Source organism: Gallus gallus, chromosome 4 (assembly GCF_016699485.2).
Source record: "Gallus gallus isolate bGalGal1 chromosome 4, bGalGal1.mat.broiler.GRCg7b, whole genome shotgun sequence".
In the NCBI taxonomy this organism is placed as follows: Eukaryota; Metazoa; Chordata; class Aves; order Galliformes; family Phasianidae; genus Gallus; species Gallus gallus.
Window position 1 is genome coordinate 22302622 of NC_052535.1, and position 23908 is coordinate 22326529.

Sequence of the window (23908 nt, forward strand, 5' to 3'; positions counted from 1 at the left end):
TGTCAGATGGAGGTGTTCAAGGAATGTTTAGAGTTTATGGAATGTTTAGTGTTGAGGGACATGGTTTAGTGAGAACTACTGGTGATAGGTGGATGGTTGGACTGGATGATCCTGTAGGTGTTTTCCAACCTTGGTGATTATATGATTCTATGATATCTAATAATAAAAGGCAAATCATATTTCTGTGGCAATTTTATTCTTCACAGATTTTTAGAAAATATTAAAACCAAAATAAAATACCAAAACAAAGAAAGAAATAAAACTACAACCTGCACCGCAATGGTATTGCTGCTAAATTAACAACTCAAAGGCCCAAATATGTGAGGCTGAAGATATACTTAAGTGAAAATAGGTCTGAATTGTTTTTATTGTCCTGTATTTCTGAAGTAGGTCTTGTTCCCTTTTTCCAGACAGAGAGATACTTCCATGACAGGAGAGAATTCATTTCTTAATGTCTTTTCCCTCTCTTTGTTGCCATTTTCTAGTTTTCTCAGCAAATTTGGGAATAACAGGTTATCTACACAACAAATAAGTTTTTTAATATTTGTTTTGCAATTAATTGTTTTATTTCCTGTTACCCTAGAGCCTCCCTGTAATATGTGCAACTTAGGCATGCAGGCAATTGAAACATTAGTTTATTGTGGGCACAGTCTAAAAAAATTAACTTGATTTGACAAGGGTGATATAAACTCTTTGGGCTCATTTCAGTCACATTTTTTATGTAACTGAGCATACATATTTAGACTAAAAAAAAATTAAGTACACAAACAATTTAATCATTCCTGTTGACTTTCCAAATGGTATATTCTAATACGTTAGCATAAAGAAACTTCCTTTATAAGGGAGAAGCCCTTAGGTTAAAAGTTGTGTTGTGGAGGGATGACATTACATGATTGTCTTTAGCAGAATCATGAATAACACAAAATTGGATGAATCCTGAATTCAGTTCAACAAGACACATGACATTGTTGGCTCTAAATATGATAATGTATAACTATTCAGTACTTCTTTCAGTTGTTATAAAAACCACTGAAGACTATTTCAGCCAGGAATATTAGGAAAAAAAAAACCATGAAAGAAAATAGACTGTTCAAGTTGTCTAGAGTCCAGAGAGAATGCATCTGTTTAAGAAAGTAACATAATGTACTTTGTTCACCATATTCTTCTATTGCTCAGTATGACGACTCTTCTCTTTGATTGAACTGATATTTTGCTTTGAAAAACAAAGATGATAAACAATTCCTCAGACACTACAAATCACTGATTTATATCTGGCTGAGGAGCTAGACTCTTTCATTACCTTAAGGTACTAAAACTTTTCTTTCCAGCAGGGCTCTGTCTTAGCACCAAACTGGGGAAAAAATTCTTGTCACCTTTCTGCAAATGCCTTGAGAAAGTTCAGGGAGTAGGATACCATCATTAGCAATACACAGAAAGATAAACATTACTTTAGTGCTATGTATAAGTATATTTTTAGAGTAGCTCTGAATTTCAAGGCAGACTTCCTTTTTGTTTGTAATGTCTAATGACATTTTATTTCTTTGTCTTTTGCTATAAGCAAAATATTACATTTTATCACTTAAATTCTGATTTTCCATTTAACTGATGTATACTCTTTATTTTGCCGTAAATAGCTGAATATTAACATATAAAACAACTGACTATATTAATATGTTAAACGGCATTTTAGAAACAGCTACCTATTAAAATAACCTTCATTACAAGAAAATCTGAGTTATTTACAAGGATTCTCTAATCTGGGTTTACTGCTTTGTTTAGAAAAACTGCCAGCATTCCTCTATAAACTTTTTGAAAGTTGCAGTGGAAAAAAAAAAAAAAAGGCTAACAATCACAAAGGAAATTATACAAATATTTGTGAAGTACAGACGACTCACCTCTGTATTTTTGTTCTATTTGCAGAAGATTCTTTTTAGAGTACCAAGAATGGAGTTGATATTATAGATATTTTTGAGAAGGCATAATTAGATAGCTCCTCTTTACCTTCATTGATGTTAAGACCAAAACATAGCCATCTATCCTTATCTGAAAACAGACTTTCAAATTCATGGGTTTTATGATATATGATGTCAACAACACTGAAGAAAAAATACTTGATGGCATGAATTTCATTATCACAAATATACAGAGGAGTAAAAAACTCAAAATGACAGCCTTGGACTCCCTTTTTTGTAACCATTTGATAAAAGAAAGACTGTGAGAAAAAAAAAAAAAAGGCTTTTGGTGCAGCTGAAGACTCAGCAATTTCATGAATTAATAAGACCAAATCACTTTAGTTTTCAAAAAGGGCATTCTTGGAAACCTTTTCTGTTGAATGACTTTTTCAGTGTTCAATCAAGCAACACCTGGCTGCTTCTCTTGAATATGTCAGCAGTGTCAGTCACTGAGATTATACAAATGAATCCCATAGTGATACACCTATGGAACTTATATTCTGCATACAGAATTATACAGAAGTGCATCATGAATTTAAAGCAGATTTCAATACTGCAGATGTGTTTTTGACATAGGAATGTCCATTATGAGTTGGCTTCACTATTTAGTCCTCAATGTATAACAGGAAAAATAGTTTTTGTAGGTAGATACTATAATTCAAACTAATTTTATCAGCACCTCCTCTATCTCCCCAGAACAGAAGAAATAAAATCACACAGAAGTCTTAATAAAATAGATCAATAATACAGTCACAAAACTGCACACTCTGAAAATTTTAAGTATAATGTAAATGCTATTAATTAGTATTATTTAATGAAACAATTACTCCTGAACTATTATAGCTTTGCTGTTTTTTCATTCAATTTATAGAAAAAAGTTATATATCTATATATAATATTCCTTACTATGTTTACCTACTGTACTATTTAAAAAATATTATACTGAACTTTCACTCCAAAAAACATGTTTTCTACAGCGCTGATTATCTGTATCTTTTGAAAATACTTTAGTGAAAGTTCATTATTCATACATGTATAAGGTTTGCATTACTCAAAACAAATAATGTAAATATTATTTCTTTAAAAATACAGATTCTGTGACTCTGTGAAAACTGTACTTTTGATATTAATGGAATCAAAAACTTCAAATCTAATTACATTGTTTTCTGTGAGTGCTCACATTAGATCTTTGAGATCAGAGCCTTAATTATGTCATTAACGTTAGTCTGACTCTCCTGTTAATACAAGTATCATTATATTATTAGTCATTATCACAGCTACAAGTACTGACCACCATGCCTGTTCTAAGGAAGATTACTTCTCAAAAGTACAGATCTAAAGTATGAAACAGCTGTTCATTTGACTGAACCTTTAAATCTTTGAGGTTTTAACTCAATTTAGCCATAACGTTAACAGCAAATGATGCAACTGACCAATGGGACTCCCTTCTGTTCTCCCTTACTCCCCCAAAAATCAGATTTTGGATCTTAAAGGGTTATCTTTCTCCAAAAGAAAAATACCATTTTGTGACAGATATTTTGTCACCAGAAATACCTATAGCTGTCCTCCTCCACTTCTCCCATACTATGATCCTTAGCATCTTACTTTTACAGAAAATTTCTTTAAGTTGTGTTTTGCCTCACTGAGTACTGAATTGAGAAAAGAAGTACAACATATAGAACACAAGTGTTATAAATTTTGCAGGATTACTAACACATCGGGATAGGTATGGAAGGAGCTAACAGAAGCATAAGTTTATTAATAAATTAGGATAGAGCAGGTCACACAAAAGAGAAGAAAGTTGTTCAATGACAGTATAATATGTCCAGTTCATTAAAAATCCTGTTATATTTGCATGAATTAAAATGCAAATAAACTGTATTTCAGTCTTTCTACTAGTCAAGCCAGCATTTGCTCTCTCTCTATTTAGATGACAGAAAATTCTTCCATATAATATGAAAGGAGGAAAAAATGCTGATGCATATTTACAGAATGTTGAAAATAATTCATAAAGTTGAAAATTGGGGAAAAAAAAAAAAAGACAGAGAGATGGGTCAGTAGATATTCCAAATTGATTTCCTGGAAAAATACAATTACAGAATTGACATTAAGGAAACAGCAAGCAAGTACTGAATATCCAAGTCATTGAAAGTGTGAAGAATATTAACAAGTAGAAAGTGGGAAAAAAACAAGAAGCTGTTAAGAGGGAACAATATAAAAATGCAAGTAAAATAATCTAAGCAACTGCATTTGGTGTGATTGTCAATAAAAGGTGTGAATATCAGGAAAGATTCCACCATTTTCTGATAAAACATGTCAGGAAAAGTGAAGTATGGTAATGGGTTAATGCAAATATCTAATAATACCAAAACCAAGAATGATAGTGGTGTCTGCATTCAGGAAAAAGATCAAAGTAAACATGCAGGAAAAAAAAATTGAGCTCCAACATGATTCTGGACAGGGTTAAGTATCAACATGAAATGACAAATGCTTTTAGTTTAATGTGGGAAGATAGACTTAAGAGCCAGAAAGATAAATATGAAGGATGAAGCTATAGGAAAGCAGAAGGTCATCCGAAACAACAACAAAAAATATATTAAATTTCACTGGGTACAGTGGGACTAGTGGTACACCAATGGAGATGATCAATTGTTTAATATAATTCAGAAGAAAAAAAAAAAAAAAAAAAAAAGAGATGTAGGAAAAAAGAGCTAGGAGCACCATAAACAACTGTAGTTAAATTTTGTCCAAGACAGATTACCAGTTGCCTCCCTCCTTTAAGATATTCAAAGGATTTCTTCACATTAGCCTGAGCAACCTCATTAAAGGTGCACTTTTTGAGTGCACCTTTAATTTATTAATTTGAGCACTGAAGTTGGATCAGATCCATAAGTTGCTTCCAACCAAAGCTATCCTGTGATTTTGTGATACTGAGGCCAGGAAAGTGGTCTTCAGAACTTGAACAGATCAACATTTTAAATTCAGATGTCCCGAATTAAAAATCATGTTTAGATATCAAAATAATAAAACCAAAATACAAGTCAAATTTACAATCAAATTTAAAATAGCGTATTTTTTAAATTATTTTGCTAAATGCACTAGTATATAAATATAGGGACTAAAAGTAAAGCCTTCCATTTATTATAATAGCCCACAGTATAAGAGGCAGTTGGTGGTGGTATGGCAGTAGGGTTTGAACCTTCCCACCAATGTTCTGTTACATGTTGTTGCCATACAGCAGTTTGCAGCAGAGAGGCAGTCTGACAAAATGGCATCTGACATGGAAGTGTGATGAAGAAAAGGAGTAGAATTGACTTCCTCCATGTGGAAAAAAATGGCATTCACTGACATTCATCAACATTTGCAGAATGTTTATGGAAACTAAACATGGACTTGAGCACACTGAGGCAGTGGGTGGTGAGTTTCGGCAGTAGTGACAACAAAAGTGGGTTCCCTCCCCTGGTGTAGATTTTTGCAAGTGTGGCATGCAGGCTCTTGTTCATTACTGGTGAAAATCTAGAGCTGATGTTGTTGACTATATTGAAAAATAATGTGTCATAGCTGAGACTTTGCTTTATCAATTAGCATTACTGTTCTCTTAGTACCTGTCCAGGTATTTCCACTGAAACAAAAAAGGAGGCATTACTTTCAGAGCAACTTATATGTATTTTTCTCTTGGTAACATGCTCATGTCTTCAGTGTGCAGAGGAAGTCTACTACACCAACTTACTATTTTTAATAAATTTTACTCTTACAGAGTACTAAATGGACAAGATTTGCAAGGTAATTTATAGAACAATAAAGAAAAATAACTTTCTCCCTTTTTCTGCCAAAGGTGTTTTAAAAAGATTTTTAAAACAGGCAACAGCAGATCAGCTTAACAAAATCCAAATTCTAGTCTCTTATGACTTAGTAATTAGTGCATTTTTCCTTACCATTCACTTCAAGAATATGAGTTTGATAGAGTTTATCATAGCCATCAGCATAACAGGTGTAATTTCCCATATGAGTTGTAGTAACCTTAGTAATGTACAAGGACCCATCATCTCCAAAATCCTACAAGGAAAGATTAAAAACAAGGTTATCATAATTACATCTGTATCTCTAAAGTAATTATGCTCTTTATTTTGGCAACAAAGCTGTGATGCTATCAAATATGCATCCAGAATAGCTGACAGTAATCTGAAATCCTGATATTTTTATGTTTTGGAAATGGCAGAGGTTTGTATTGGGGCAGTAAAAGAAAATACTACTTCAGTTTCAAATTCAGAAGTACTAAGACTATATTTGTTTATTTAGCTATGATATTTATTTGCAAAAGAGAAGCTATTTTTGGCTTGAATCTAGTTAGATAAAAAAAAAAAACCTAAACTTCTGCAGAAATTAACAGGATAAATGACATCCTGTGGAAGTGTAATTAAGTCAATTTAAAAGTAATGTTATCTTAAAAGACGACCTTAAAAGAACAGTCTGGTAAAGTCTAGCATCTGTTATGTTAATATTAAGTATCATTTACTTAATACAAACAAGTTTCAATGTCAATTATTGTGAAAATATATGAAATAAATAGTAGTCTCTGTTTATTTTTACTTAGGCTAATAACAATTTGTTTGACTAAAAATACCTTTACAAAAGTGAACTTCTTCAAAGTATTCTTTGAAAAGTCTAAGCTATGACATCTACATGCTTGTAAAATAGAAATGAGCTATAAGAAAATTAAACTCATCTAGATTTTGCAAATCCAGGCTTAAGTAGTAAAGGGTTGATTATCATAGCTCTTTTCTAATTAAATGGATGTCTATGTTATGACCTCTCTTTATTTTTCAAATATACCACTGATAAAACATTTCTCTGGATATTTTACTCAAAGATATCAGTTTTCAACAAGATTCACCCTATGACACTGTGATTTTTTTTACTCAAAGCAATTTGGTTTTAGGGAGGGCTTTTGCTTTAGAGCTACAAACTGGATGTGTCTGGCTTATTAGTATACTGAGTTCAGTATTTGTTTTGTTAATTAAAGCAAATAATTCAACACATTGAAAACAAAATACTGTAAGCAGTGTTTGGAAAGTGATGATGAAGCATAGACAGAGTTCTCTGAGATTAAACTGTGACACATACTTAAGTGCTTAATAGAATAATTCACAAGTTAGAGTCACCTACAGAACCTGTATCCATACAGGCACGCAGATGAACACCACCGAAGATTTTAAACATTAACATAAATACATATAGGAAAAAAAAAAGGTTATTTTACCTTTGGAAAAAAAAATATTTGATGACCTTAAAAAGAGGGTTAGAAGTTATGCTTATGATAAATAGAAAAGTATAAATGTTCAAACATATACAACATGATTCTTCTAAAATCAAGAAACTATTTTTGTCATCCAGAAATAAAAAAGATAGAACTGAACAATTATTTTAACAATGATTCCACTACTGCTCTGCTCTGTTGAGGAGCCTCACATTTAAGAATCACTATGTGTGTCACGAATAACAAGTAAAACAACTGGAAAGAAAACATTTGTTTGGCAACGAATCTTTACTTAGTCACCTTAGTGTGTAGTAGTACAACAGAAACCTAAAAGTGGTTTTTCTTTATAAAACAATAATTATTTCCTTTGGTTATGTAAATTGCTTGTGTATACTAATTCTTCACATGAGAAAGACTGTGATCATTTTCTTGCTACTCTTCATTATCAGCTCTAGAAAGAACATTGTCAGCTTTCTCCCTGCAGAAGAATGTATAGTGGGACACTGCTTGGACGTGTTTAGTATTATAGAAAGTTGAGGAGTTTCTTTTTTTTTTTTTTTTTTTTTTTAAACACCAATTTATTGTCAACATTGGTCTCTTAAATAATTTTTGCTTTTAATATACTGATTTTCCTCTTATCCAGAGATCACAACCTTCCCCAACAACAACAACAACAAAAAAAAAATTCTGCCCCCAAACGAAAAATATCATACATGTACTTTTCTGTTTACTCTGTGCATCCGAACACTCCTGCTCAAACCTCACCTGCATAATGTAAACTGAGAATTCAGTTCAGAGTTACACTTTACCTGTTAATGCCAATGTTATAACTCCTACTTTCCAAATAATCAGTTTCTCTGTTTATGCTGGCAGAGCACTGCAATTCTGCAATTTGCTATTGCATGTCAGGAGGAAAATAAATACTACGAAGAAATTTGAGAATGACAGTATAAGGAACTAATCCAAGATATTTTAAGCTTTTCCTTCTGGTTCAAGAGGGAAAACAACCTGAATTTCTTAAGAAAAAAATGTTGCATACTTTCACTGTCATATATTAAAGATGTAATAAAGACAAATCATAAATCTGGACCAAATCACTAATTGAAGAACCAGACTAAGAGAAGGCAGTAAATCAAGTCAAAACTTAAAGAAAAAAAGCACAGTATAACATATTACATAATTGTAATATACAATAGTAAGCTGCAGCATCATTCTATCAATATGGAAAAAAGGTGATCATGCACTAATTCGGAACATCAAACTAAATCTCTAGCTCTGATTTTGAGGAAATCTTTGTGCATATCCTAAGTTTGCCTTACAAACACTCTTTGTTACCTATCTAAAATAGGACTTTGTGATACACAGACAGTGGCCATTAGTTCACAGACAGTGGCCAATAGTTCAAGAGAATTTGTTTGTATGCTGCAAACCTTAGAAAAAGATCCATATTTATCTTACTTTAAATGAAGAGAACTCTGTATCAAGTAACTAAGTAGCAATGTATGATTTTTCTGTTATTCTTATGAATACAGTAAGAACTGTTGTTTAATTTCCTGAGGAAACAGTAACATCTAGCATTCAGTGGTGGCATCCATTATCCTGGAAAACCTGCAGCAACTTTGTACTATATTGGTTTTGCTATTTTGAAATCTGATAAGGTTAAATGTTCCCTTAGAACACAAAGATAAACCATAATAAAAAGTGCCATAAAATTCCACATTCTCACAAAGTCACTTACATGACTCACGTTATCTTATACATAATTGCCTAGACAGAATTTGGTTGTAATGTACAGTAGATATGTACTAAGTATATGAAGGTTGCTCATACATCTGAAAGTAATGCCTCCCATTTTATTATATTGGTGCACACTGTCAGAGGCAGATGTTGGCAGATGTTGGCAGATGTTGCTGTAGGGGTTGAACCTTCCCACCAACATTCCTTTACATTTTGTTGTCATGTGATAGCAGCAGAGGGGCAGTCTGACAAAATGGCATTTGACATAGAAGCATGTCTAAAGCAAAAGAGTAGAGATGAATCCCTTCATGCAGGAAAAATGGCACCCACTGATATTCATCAACACTTGCTCAACATTTATGGAGACCAAACAGTGGATATTACTGCAGTGAGGCAGTGGGCAGTGCACTTCAGCAGTGACAACAGCAATGTGAAAGAAAAATCATGTTTCAGACAGCCACATACAGATGTCACACTACGAAATGAAGAGCAGCTCAGTTAGCTTATCCATGTAAATCAGTGGATTATGACCAGGGAACTACGTATAGAGTTAAATATTTGCTCCAATGCGTTGGAGAAAACGTTGGTGGCAACACTGGATTATAGCAAAGTTTGTAGTAGGTGGGTCCCATGAACGCTCACAAAGAAACAGAAGGAACATCATAGGCAAGTCTGTCAGGACCTACTGTACCAATGCAAGGCTGAAGGTGACATTTTCCTGGATCTCATCATTACCAGTGACAAGACATGGTGTCACCACTACTAGCTGGAATCAAAATAGCAATCCATGGAGTAACGTGTGAGTTCCCCATCAAAGAAAAGGTAAAGTGATGTGTACTGTCTTTTGGGATAGGAAAGAGGTGATCCTCCAGGATTTCCTGGAACCTGGATAAAACATCAACACTGGCTGAAGTCATGACACTGACTAAACTGAAGGCTCAAAATTCCGGAACCAGGTCAGAGAAGAAAACAACGTTTCTCTTGCAACATGATAATACCAGGCCCTATACCAGTTTGAATATCATCGAACATATTTCCAGTATTGGCTGAACTTTCCTGCGACACCTACCACATAGTCCAGATTTAATGTCTTCTGACTTCCACCTGTTTGGGCCAATTAAAGAAGGACTGTGTGTGCAACATTTTTTCAGAAACAATGCCATAATAGCAGCTGTAAAAAAGCGAGTCTGCTCTGCCAGTGCAGATTTTCAAAAGAAAGGCATGAAAGCTCTTGTTCATTGCTGGCAAAAATGCATAGCTAATGGTGATGACTATGTTGTAAAATAGTGTTTTGTTGCTGATAAATAGCATTATTGTGCTCAATATCTATTAAATATCCAATAGTGCCATTGTCCTCTTTGTATCAATTGTAGTTTCCATGGAAATAAATAGGAGGCTGTCATGGTTTTATGATTTTTGGTTTTTGGTATTCCACATCATAACATCATATAAAGCACTGGGAGTTAAAGAGTTAATGCCCCACTTCTGTGGACCACCAATTTTCTGAATACCTGGCTCTCAAAAGAGAAGAACTACATACCACAGAGGACTTTGCATTCAGAGGGGAAAATAAAGCTCCTGGCAAGTCAAAGGTCTCTCTCTCTCTCTCGCTGCCGGGCAGTGTGCGGCTGTGCTCCCCAGCTGTTTTGCCTTCAACTTAGAGTAAGGCCTTTGGTTTTGAACACTCTCTTTCTCATTTTATTTGATTTATTAGCCTCAGTTCCAATTATATATTGTATTACACCGTGTTATCTTGTATTCTGATATCATATTTAGTAAATTAAATTTCCTCCCCAGGTCATTGCCGCTGTTCTTTTTTTAGGCCCAGATCCCATCTCCCTACACATTCCCCTTTTCCATCTCCCCTTTTCCTGGGGTGTGGGTCCCCTGCCCCACTAGTTGTTGAACCGGGCTGAACCAGTCCATAAATCATCGACACCACCCTTCCTACTCTCCCCTTCTTGGGCCAGTGGGCCTGCTGTCCCCCAGTAATGGACTCAGATAGATCTAGATAAGTCTGTGACAGAGGCATTACTTTTGGAGCAGTCCTCAGGTGTATGAAAACAGTACATCTATGCTTAGAAAGATTTTGAATAGAGTTCCTATACAAAAGATTTTTAAAACTACAGACCTAAAGACACTCAACAAAGGGAGCGATGTATGTCCAATGGTGTACTCTGCTCATGTACAGAGAAAAAATACTGAAAGCTTGCATGCTAGCATAGCAGCTTCATTTAAAAAGAGACTAGCCCAGCTTGCCAAACACAACAGTAATAAATAAATAAATAAATAAATTCTTACATAGAGCCTTTAGGCAGTGTATACCAATCAATGTGAACTAAGCACTTAGTATGAGTTGGAGTATATGGCAAAGGCTGTATTACACAAAAAGTTGAAACCTGCTTGCAGGTTTGGCTTGAAACCAAGCCAATCTTGGTTATTTTTAAAAGTCATCACACATCTTACCTTTGCTCAAACCATTAATACAATATTCCATGTTCATCAGTCTAATCTTTTATCACAAGAAAGCTTCAGTGGGTAAGGTGGCAGTGAAACAAAGGGCTATTCAGACTTTCACACTAACTGAAACTAGTTATGTTGGAACAACTACTTTTTTTCCTCTCTACAGTGATCGACCATGATAACGATTTTTAGCAATAGTCTTTATCTACCTGGGCACTGATACAAAACAAGACTGATCTTACAGTGCTCAGAGAGTCCGTAAAATGAAGTTTCAGAATATGAAATAGAGTACATACAAGAGTCTTATATTTTCTACACGTTATGGGTAGTGGGATATTTATGTTTCTTCTTTACAGTACATGTCATTTTGTTTGATCTAGTCTGCCTCCAAGTTATAGAAACAAGGATGGAAATTCCCTATTTCCTACAGGGAATGTGAATAATGTTATATTTCTGATAATTACAAAGTAATTATTAACATTTACTAAAATAAATGTTTTATTAATCTATATTAACATTTTCTATTAGTAATATTTTCTATTACAAACAAAGTAAACTTTGATTATATTTAGCTATTTTGTCCTTACTAAATACTCTCCTCATTTGTTACACATGTAAAGTTTGTCATATACTACAACTTGCAAAATTTTTCACGAACTATGTATTATTTTGAGGCAAAGTACTTAGGTATATATTTACATTATATAAAAACAGTTTTTTTTTTTTTTTAATGCAAACATACGTACTTTCTATTGCACAATCAAAAGCAAAACTCATAAACTCAAAAAAAACCCAAACCATTTAAATCAGAGTATTGCAATGAGTCATAATCATATTCTTGTACTCTCTGAATTGATACTAAAAGGTTATCTCTTCTATGAGTAATCCACTGCTTCAGTTTTACCACTACATCAATCATAATTTAAGGTCTTTGACATGGTCCTGCATCACATCCTTATCTCTAAATTAGAAAGATATGTATTTGAAGACTAATTATTTGTTGGATAAAGAGTTGGCTGTATGATTGTATCCAGAGCGTTGCTGTCAATGGCTCTGTGACCAGCTGGAAGCCAGTCATGAGGGGTGTTCCGAATGGATCTGTCTTGAGATGAGTGCTCTTGAACATATGTTTATCAAGAACATAAAACAGCAAGATTGAAGTGTATCTTCAGCAAGTTTGCTGATGACACTACGCTGAACGGTGTAACTGACACAACAGAAGGAAAGGACACCATTCAGAGGGACTTGGACAGGCTCAGAAAGTGGATACATGAGAATCTAATGAGGCTTAACAAGGCCAAGTGTGAGGTGTTGCACTTGGGTGGAGGCAATTCTAGAAATGAGTACAGAATGGGAAAAGTACTTATAGAGAGGAGCCCTGCAGAGAAGGACTGGAGGGTCCTGATGGACAAGAGCTGGACATCAGCCAGCAATCCACTCCTGCAGTTCAAAAGGCCAACAGAATGCTGGGCAGAATCATCAAAAGAGTAGCCCACAGAGAAAAGGAGGGGATTGTTTCCCTCTACTCTGCCCCTGTGAGGCCCCATCTGGAGTACTGTGTCCAAGCCCACCACCTCCAAGTACAGGAGAGGTGTGGAGCTGTTGGAGGGGGTCCAAAAGAGGGCTACAAAAACGATCAGAGGATAAAAGATCGAGGAAGTTTGGCTTGTTAACTTGGAGATCTCCAGGGAGACCTCACTGTGGCCTTCTAGTACTTGAAGGGAACTTAAAAGCAGGAGGCCTTTTTACGTAGTCTGATAGTGATAAGACAAGGGGGAATGACTTTAAACTAAAAGAGGATAGATTTAGGTTAGATGACTGGAAGAAATTTTTTACTCAGAGGGTGGTGAGGCACTGGAACACACTGCACAGAGAGGTTGTGAATGACCCATCCTGAAGGCATGGAAGGCCAGATTGGATGGGGCCCTGGGCAGCCTGAGCTGGTGAGTGGCATGTTGCTTTCTGCAACTACTCTGCTCATGGCAGTGGGTTGGAACTACATGATCTTTAAGGCGCCCTCCAACTTAAACCATTCTGTGATTCTATAATTCTAAAATAAGTAACTGCATTTTGTTGCACTAATAGTTGCCTTTGTTAGCAGATTTCAAATATCAAGGAGACCATTCAAAATATTTTACATTTCAGTACCCCATTCTTTATTATACTTGTTTTATGCATTTAATTTTTGCTTAGCTTTTAGGGAGAGAAAGAGAACATCACCTTCTTTAATGTTCACCATATCACTCAAAATTTCAGGGAAGGTACAAATCCTTCAAGAACCATGACAATCTGTATGCTATACCTGCTTTTTTAAATCTTTGTCATAAGCTTTCATACTATATAATGGAACTATTCGTTGGAAAGCTTGTGTTCTATTGTCAGCATATGTAAAGTGTATTACAAAAATAACAACATACAAATTCTTTGTATACTGAGTCTGGTCTGTGGAATACTGAAATGCACACAATTTTTTTTTTTCATATTTTGGATCCCATTAGCTAATGTTTTTTTTTTTTTTTTTTTTTTTTAACTCTTATACTTAGCTATCATCAGCAGTAGCTAGATGATCACAGAAACCACATCAGAAATGAGATCATCAGACTAAAGTAGGAGAAAGGAAGGCTGTTTTTTCTTGTCTTTCTTTTGCTATGAACTAAAGTGTTACTTTTTAAAACATTTGAAGCTTAAACTTCAAAGCCTTCTTCATGAAAGAATTTCTTGTCTGGTGTTAAAACTAATGTATAATACGTAAAATACATGAAGGCAAAACAGGATTTCAATCATCTTTTATTAACTGTAAATAACAATAACGGGAACTTCACGATATTCCTAACATTTGCCAAAGTTCTACACAAAATTTGAAACATGAAGAAAAAAGTGGTAAGGCACTGATATTTTGCTATGCCAGTACAATGTTTGTTAAGCCATGCAGTTATACGTATTATCTATCTCATAGACAGTGCTCAGATAGCCTGGACATCAGACAGAAGAGCCATGAAGGAAAGTCTTATTTTAAATCACAGAATCACAGAATGGACTGGGTTGGAAGGGACCTCAAGGATCATGAATCTCCAATCCCCCTGCCAGGCAGGGCCACCAACCTCCCCATTTACTAGACCAGGTTGCCCAGGGCCCCATCCAACCTGGCCTTGAACACCTCCAGGGACGGGGCATCTACAACCTCTCTGGGCAGCCCGTTCCAGCACCTCATCACTCTCCTGGTAACTTCCCCCTAACTTCCAACCTAAATCTTCCCTCTTTCAACTTAAAACCGTTCCCCCTTGTCCTGCTGTTATCTACCCTTCCAAAGAGTTTACTCCCTTCCTGTTTATAGGCTCCCTTCAGGTACTGAAAGGCTGCAATGAGGTCACCCCAAAGCCTTCTCTTCTCCAGGCTGAATAAGCCCAGCTCCCTCAGCCTGTCTTCATAGGGGAGGTGCTCTAGCCCCCTGATCATCTTTGTGGCCCTCCTCTGGATCCTCTCCAGCAGCTCTCTGTCTTTCTTGTACTGAGGGCTCCATACCTGGACACAGTACTCCAGATGGGGCCTCACAAGAGCAGAGTAGAGAGGGACAATCACCTCCCTGTCCCTGCTGGCCACCCCTCTCATGATGGAGCCCAGGATACCATCTGCTTTCTGATCTGCAAGAGCACACTGCTGGCTCATGTTAAGTTTGCCATCCATCAGGACCCCCAGGTCCTTCTCTGCAGAGCTGCTCTCAAGGACTGCTCCTTCCAGTCTGTATAGATGCCTGGGGTTTCTCTGGCCCAAGTGCAAAACCTTGCACTTTGCCATGTTGAACCTCATTAGGTTCACCCAGACCCACCTTTCAAGTCTGTCAAGGTGCCTCTGAATGGCATCCCTTCCTTCCTCCGTGTCGACCACACCACTCAGCTTGGTGTCGTCAGCAAATTTGCTGAGGGTGCACTCGATTCCATCGTCAATGTCATTGATAAAGATGTTAAAGAGCACCGGTTCCAAGACAGACCCCTGGGGGCCTCCACCTGGACATCTGGACATAGAACCATTGATCACCACCCTCTGTCTGCGGCCTTCAACCAATTTCTTATCTAACGAGTGGTTCACCCATCAAATCCACATCCCTCCAATTTGGAGATAAGGATGTGGTGGGGGACCATGTCAAAGGCCTTGGTCAAGTCCAGGTAAATGACATCGGTCGCCTTCCCCTCTTCCACCAATGCCGTCACTCCATCATAGAAGGCCACAAGATTGGTTGAGCATGACATTCCCCTAGTGAAGCCGTGCTGGCTGTCTCAGATCACACACTCATTCCTCATGTGATCGAGCATGTCATCCAGGAGGATCCTGGATCTTCCCAGGCACAGAGGTGGATATTCTGTGATCTTCCCAGGCACAGAGGTGAGACTCACCAGCCTGTAGTTCCCTGGGTCCTCCTTGCTCCTTTTCTTGTAAATCGGAATGACGTAAGCATTCCTCCAGTCGTCTGGGACCTTGCCTGACAGCCACAACTTCTCAAATATGATGGAGAGCAGCTCGGCAACCACCTCAGCCAGCTCCTTCAGTACCCTGGGATGCACACCATCCGGCCCCAAAGACTTGTATTCATCCATCCTCATGAGGCGGTCTTGGACTTGCTCTGCCCTTGCAGTGGGGGGGGATTTACCCCCCTGGTCCCCACCTGGAGGCTTGGGGGTGCAGGGCTCGGGGACGTGAGAAAGACTAGAATCCTGGCCACCAGTGAAGACTGAGGCAAAGAACTCATTCAGTACCTCAGCTTTCTCTTTGTCCGTTGAAGCCAGTTCTCCTTTTAAATTTACTAAAGAAGGTACACCCATTTTGGCCTGTCTTTTCTGGCCAGTGTACCTGTAGAATGTCTTATTGTTTCTCACATTCCTTGCCAAGTTCAGTTTTACCTGCGCCTTGGCTTTCCTGATCCTGCGTCTGTAAGTCCGGACAGCATCCCTGTACTCTTCCCAGGTGACACGCCCTTGTTTCCAGAGCTTGTACGCACCTTTCTTCACCCTCAGTGTGCCCAGCAGGTCTTTTGCGAGCCATGCCGGTTTCCTATCTCATCTGCCCACTTTCTTATTCAGAGGGAATAAACAGCAATGATCCCTACTGAGTGCAAGAAAGAGTCATGCAGCAAGGCTCTCTGTCCTGAACTCCCACTTGTAAGTGGCACGATAGCCCATAGACATTAGAAGTTTTTCCACAAAGTACTGGGAAGATGCATAGGGTAGAAGAACCTAAATTCAAGGTAGTGTCAAAAAATAATTTAAAACCTGTCAAATGTACTGAAGTAAAAAAACCCACAACATTTCAGTTATACAGTTGTGAACTAGTAATAGAAATGACAAAGAAAAACCACAGGATCTATGTAAAGTACTTACAGATTATGTAAAGTACTTACAGATAGACATTACAATAATTCACATTAAATTTAGGAAAATCTCTAGTTTTACCTGTTCTCTAATAGAATAATGAAAAGATTCTAGCCGTTGAGACAAAGGTGATTCATATTCAAACAGATAAAGTTCTGGACACAAACTTTTGAAAAATAAGTTCTAGATTTTTAAGGTGGATATATAAATATGGCATAAAAATGACAAGATTGTTTACATTTAAATATGGTACAGAATTTTGGATGATGAAAGAGAAGTTAGGCTATACTAAAGTAGATCATCAATAGAATTTAGAAAAGAATGTAAATACGGTACTAAGACTATGAGTAGATAGATCACTGAGCAATTTAATTAAGAGAAATGCCATCATTTGAAAAGTGTATCACACACAGCATCATCTACTGGAATCCCATCAGAGTTCACAAATTAAGTAGGTTTCATCTAGATAAGTAATTTGCTTCAGTCACTTTGGTGAGTAACGGTACTGGTGATTTTATAGGTTGGTGTCAGGTGGTGTTTCTTTTTGTTGTTTTTTTTTCTTTTTCTTTTGAATATTTACTCATTGTCTAGGTACAGTAATGAAATCTTTCCAGATTACTTTTATTTTCTTTTGGCAGTAAATATTGCATAAGGCAGTTAAACAAAATTCCTAGTAGGTAAGTAAGCCCTACCTGTCATCTTTCTACCTCCTGGAATGCTTAGGAGGAATAAGCAAAGACATTTTATTTTTGTTGGTGGGGTTTTTTTGTTTGTTTGCTTTTGTTGCTGTTGTTGTTTTAATATTTTTAAGCATTTGTGCCTCTCTGTTTAATAAAATAAACTCTCAGATATCCAAGCACTTTGGTTCTCTCATTACTGGCAATGTGGCCCTCCTATTTAATATTGCATTAAAAGGCTTTAAGAGTACAAGCCATGGGATGCCATTATTAACAAAGCATCTTTGTCATACTTTAAGAAAGACTGAACTTACCTACTGGCTGCAGCCAAGGCCAGGCTGCTCTCTAACTTTTGGGACTTTGTTTTAAAATTGTAACCTGAAAAACCTTATATATGTCCTGCATTCTTTACACCTCTTTCACACAATAGCAATGTGCTGCAGAATGAATTGGACAAATCAGAAAAACCTCAATACTTTTTCAAAAAGTTAGAATCATCAGCTGGCTCAAAATTAAGATAGTCACAACCATAAGAAAATGTATACAAACCTTAAACTTCTGCAGTATTATAGCTCTGAGTAAGCTAGAGTTACAGAATATATGCATGTCCAGATTATCTTAACAGGAATCAGTACCTTTGAATGAAACCTCACTGCAACTTTTCACCTTACTTCATTAACCCAGAAGATCACAAATTCATAGTGCTACCTCGTTTAAGTACATCTTTACAATGTTATATAAATGTTATGATGTACAGTTTATGATGTTATCCACAGTCTGAAGTAGCATTCATTAGGTGATTAATGAAAGAAGATCTTTTCAGTATTCAGAGGAAAAAAATGCCAGGTCTTGCAAGTCTGACACATACTCAACATTTTCTTCTGGTGCAATTTATACCACTACTAAAGAAGTAATTATGACTCCAAATCAGATTCCAAAAAAGAAAAGAGAATAAGAGTGGAAGCAAACTCCTGAATGAAATAACTATACTTGTGAGCAAAGATATATACTTTTGGCATATTTATAAATAAATTAAAAAAAAAATAAAGATTGATAAATCTGATCAGCAGTTTTGACAGCATTTTCAGTAAACTCAGATCAATTAAATGAAATTGGCATTTGACGTCAAATAATGGAGAAAAGGTAATAAAATCTTATCCTAAAGTAAAACAAGTATAAACAGTAATAAGTACAAATATAATAAATTATTTTTTTTTTAATCTTTGTCATAAAAATGTCATAATAACAATTTAACCAAGCACAAAGAGAAGTTTGTATGTAGGATCATACTATCTCATTGGAGTAGATAGTATCAAAGGGAGATATTTTTCTTGAGGTTCTCCTGACGGTTTTGTTAGGAATAGAAAAGGAATAAAGAATAATGGGAAGCTGGAAGTAAAAGAGAAGATGTCAGAAGCCCTTTCTAAGAACTAAGTTTAACATTTTGGCCAATATGAAAATATTTATTTCACCAGCTGCTGAGAAGGACTCTCTAGAGTGGAAGGGAATATGTTCTTTGAGAAGACATTAAGTTTTAATGGCAAATAAACTACATTTTAGAAAAAAAAAAAATCAAGAAAAGGACCACAGTATTACAGAATGGCTTGGGTTTGAAGGGATCTTAAAAATCTAATTCCAAGCATCTTGCCATGGGAGCAAGATTGCCACCCACTACATCTGGTACTAGATCGGGTTGCCCAGGGTCCTATCCAACCCAGAACAGAACATCTTCAGTAATGGGGCATCCACAGCTTCTCTAGACAACTTGTTCCAGTTTCTCTCCATTCTCCAAGTGAAAAAGTGCTCAACAATCTAACCTAAATCTCCTCCCTTTTAGTTTAAAACTGTTCCCCCTTGTGCTAGCACTATCAGACCATGTAAAAATTCTATCTCCTGATAATAAGTTCGTTTTAAGTCCTGGAAGATCACAACAAATACTCCTGGAAGCCTTCTCTTCTCCAGGCTCAACAAGCCCAGTTCCCTCAGCCTTTCCTCATAGGAGGGATGCTCCAGCCATCTGATCATCTGTGTATCCCTCTTCTGAACGTGCTCCAACAGCTCTACATCTTTCTTGTGCTGGGGGACCCAGACCTGGACTCAGTATTGCATATGAGACCTCACAAGGTGTCATAGTTTTATGATTTTTGTTATCAGTATTCCACATCATAACATCATATAGTTCACTGGGAGTTAAAGAATTAATGCTGCAGTTCCGTAGATTGTTGATAGTTATGGGTACCTAGTCTCAGAATAGAAGAACAAACTACAACTCCCAGAAGACTTCATTATTTCATTTCTGTTTGGAGGGAAAGATAAAACTGTCTGGGAGTTACGGGACTGTCTTTCTACTAGTCTTTGCTGTGCCTATTCCCTAGCCACCTCTCCTACAGCATTAAAGTAAGGCCTTCAGTTTTTGGATGCTCTCATTTATTTATTAGCTTCAATTTTAATGATATTCTATTATATTGTGTTATCTTGCACTTCGCTATCATATTTAGTTAACTGGTTTTCTCCCTTAGCTTGTTGCCACTGCTTTCCTCCTCTGAGCCCATTTCCTTATCTACTCCCTTCTGCTTTGCACATGGCACAGGACCTTGGGTCCTTCCCTCCACTCCTGTGTCTAACACAGAACTAAACTGAACTGGGCCAGAACCATGACACAAGGGCAGAGCAGATGTGGACAATAACCTCCCTTGTCCTGTTGGCCACCCTAGGATACGGACTTGAATATGATATCAGAACAGTGGAAGTTGTAATTTGGAAATTAATTTTAATACAATGAACAAATGAGATGTTTTGAGAGAAAGATAACCTATATGTAACCCCAAAACCACAAACTTTGCCCATCAAATAGAAATATTACATGTTTTCAATTAAGGTAGTCTAAAGAAAGAAATCATTCGTTTTCATTAAAAAGTAGAGATTAACCTACAGTCCTTTAAAAACCTACTAATTTAAACATGTTAGCAGATGTTAAACTTTATAGGTGATCAAGTCAGTTAAGTAGATTTTGTATAAATGTAAGAACAAAGGGCAGACAGCTTGTAAGAGAAGTGCTATACCTAACAGGTATAGGAGAACAGCATGATGCAAAACTAAAGGAAAAATTCAAGAAAGAGTAAAGTAAAATGAAATATAAAAAGCATTTAAAAAGCAAGTCAATTTATATGAGAAAAACATGTTATACACGTGTATGGGAACTGTTGAATCACGGCCTGAACCTCTGATTGACCACCTGAGGCGAGTGCTGAGTCAGCCCCAGGGGCATAGGTGAACGCAATTTCACCTGAGTGACCGGAAGGGGTGGAGCCAGGCTCCCCCCCCCCACCCCCCACCCCTCCTAGACCTCATTTAAGGGCTGGCTCCCAATGAGGAAGGATCTTTCTCTGGACATCGCTCCTCTTAGAGCCCTTCTATGAGCCTAGGACATTGGTAAGCTCTTTATTTCATTGTTTCTTTGTAATGCAATAATTTCTCTGGACAAATACCTGTATACCTGCTTGCCATACAGCACAGCATTTTGGAAAAAAAAAAAATCTGCTATTTTTAATTTTCCCATAAATAAGAACCTTACTCTGTAATGAGTAATAGCTTAGATAAAACTCAAGCAAAGTGAAGAAAAATCACAAAGTTAAGATTCGTGATCATGGCAGGAGACAATCCTTATAGATGCATACTAAAATATCAGTAAAAAGTCTTGTGATACTCAATTCTGTATTGAGTCATAGCACAAATGAATTACAATTTAAATAAAGTAAAATTTGCAGAGGCACAAAATTTTTCATGGCTTCATTCAGGTCAATGCTGATCATCTCTGATTCCTATCAGTTTGAACTAAAAATCAGTAGCAAGGCACACAACTTTCATGAAGTGTAATCACTTGTACCGTGAGAACAGTTGAGGAGCACTAAAGACTCCTAAAATTGGCTAATAGATGTTATTATATCTTTTTTAATATTTAACCATGTATTTGTGGCCAGACAGAATTCTCTAAATTATTCCATTGTTTTTAAAAGCACTGATTAAATACTACTTGTGTTCTCAATCCTTGGAAGTTGAAGACATTATATTGTTCTGATTTTGTCACTCCCAAAACAAATTATTTAACTTGCATTGAAAACTGCACTGTACAAAAACTTAATTTCTACACCATAAGAATGAGCATTTGCCTTGATTTACAAAATCACATTGTCACTGCTACTTAATTTGATTGGTGCCATGTATGCTCACTTCCAGTTGCATGATCTCTGATGTGTTTTGCTGGAAAAAAATAGGATTTATCTGTCCCCCTAGGTCAGTTCTTGTCACTTATTTTTTCCCCCAAACAATACCACAACTTACCCTAGGTTATTATTTTTCAGATGCACATATGTGGTTGTTATGTAGCTGAGTAAATTGACAATTCCCAGTGCTAGCCAAACATTTTAGATTATAATACAGTCACAGAAAAGCACAGAACACACTTCCTCTACAGACATCTGAAATTATACAAGGGCTTAAAGCTTTTGAATGTTTAAAATTGTCTGAATAAGTACAACACATTCTTTAGTGGTTAAAACGCAACAAACTGAAATGCACTATATTCCTTCTGCATTTGTTCCTTTCAAGTCAGTACTTAAGTACTAACATAATTTTCAATATTGAAATATAAAATAATTCATTTTTGTCAAATTATTTTTCTTCTGAAGGTCTTGTTTTTACTACATTGCTTGAATGGAATCTGAATGATAACTACATAAGAACCTTGAAGTAAATATGAAGTTGTAAAAGTATCTGATAATCAGATTTCAGAACATTATGGAATGACCAAAGAAATATGAAGGGAATTTTTTGTTGTTGTTAAAGAAAATATCTGGAAATAAAAAAAAAAAAAGTGAGTTCAAATCGGTGCAAATGGTGGAATACATAAAATAGGTTTTGAAGAAAAGAGACTCTAGGAACCAGTTAATGTTTTTTATGCCCAATCATTTTTGAATGTTTCTATTCTTGCTTTATTTCCAGGCTCCTTTTGTTCTTTCTTCCACTGTTTGTTTGGTTTATCTGCATATCAGATCAGTATCACCCACATTAATTCAAGTGCTACATATTTTTAATGCCTCATCTCAGGGATATTGGATCTGTTACTCTCTTTGAATCATAATTGTTAATACTAATGGACTAAGATCTAATGTTTTTTTCAATAAGCATTTTCAAGCATTCTATTCTTTCTATGTTTTTCTTATGGCATATGAAGAAATGATGAATACATTCACATTCAGACCTTCCTGTCACTGGAAGAATTTACTCTGTTTTATTTCTACTGTAACCATAAACAAAATATACACAGAGCTCATCCCAAAACAGAATTCTTAAATAATTCCACTCTGTGCAGGTATGAATATTAAGTTTTTTTTTTTTCCAGAGATAAACAATCCCTCATCTGCTTTTATTTCCACAGCATCTTCTAGATGTCTTAAATTCTTTCAGGACACAATTTGTGGACTTCCTTCTGGGAATTTCCTCTTTGCTTGGTCTATTTATTTGCTTATGTGTACGGTTGTTAAGCCAGTATATTGTCATACGGCATTTCACTCCTATTAAATGTACAAAAATTCAGTCAATTCTAGCAATTTTAATTTTCTTCCTTAGCTTTTGATTTCTTATCACCACTTCAAACTGACTTCAAATTAGGCATACCATGAGTCTACAAAAATTCCATACTGGACTGCATTCCAGCTGTTGTAAGTACCAATGAAGCATGGTAGGCTGGCCTTGGCTAATAGGCAAGCTCCCAGTCAGCACTTGCTTATTCCCCCTCTCAAAGGGAGAGGGGGGGAAAAAAAGGGGAGTAATGTAAATGAAAAAGTTTGCAGGTGAAGACACCCTCCTTACTACCATTATGGGAAAATTAGACTTTACCTAGGGAAAACTGGCTTAATTTATAGTCAATTAAAATAAAAAAACTGATTAGTAACTCAGGTTGTAGGAAACACAACGATGAACTTTATTAAAACAACAGCTTTCTTCTGCACTTTCCTAGGCTTAACTTCATTTCCAGCTGATATAGGAGGTTGTGGTGGTATGGTCAGTACACAGAAGTTTCTCTTTGTCACTAGTGCACTCCCTACAGGAAGATTCTCTGTTTTTTGTTTGTTTGTTTTGAGTTTTCATACTCAAAATGTTTGTATCAAGTTTTGAAAACACTTACTCTTTTCATGTATGCAAATACAGTCAATAGAATGTTTCAGTCTGAAACAAAGTTGTTAGAGTCGTCATTTCCATTCATCATTTCCCTTTTATTTCTCCGTATATAGGAATGTGTTCCTGTTTCTACAGCTCATTGCATGTATTCTAATTATAAGTGATGAGCAAAGAACTCCAACATCATTATGTATGACCATCATGAATATTTACAGAATGCTAGAAAATTCTGCAGAAACGAAACTTCAGTGTACAGGTAAGACATGCTTGAATACCAGT

At 36.2% G+C, this 23908-nt stretch overlaps 1 protein-coding gene across 3 annotated transcripts in view; it reads right to left on the minus strand.

The window, feature by feature from the left end:
- Nucleotides 1-23908, minus strand: part of FSTL5 (follistatin like 5) — a 265807-nt gene that overhangs the window by 48871 nt on the left and 193028 nt on the right. For all 3 annotated transcript variants that reach the window (XM_015285320.4, XM_004940911.5, XM_046940561.1), the window contains exon 8: nucleotides 5888-6008. In XM_015285320.4, the coding sequence (XP_015140806.1) occupies nucleotides 5888-6008 (121 nt within the window). The remainder of the gene's footprint in view (nucleotides 1-5887; nucleotides 6009-23908) is intronic.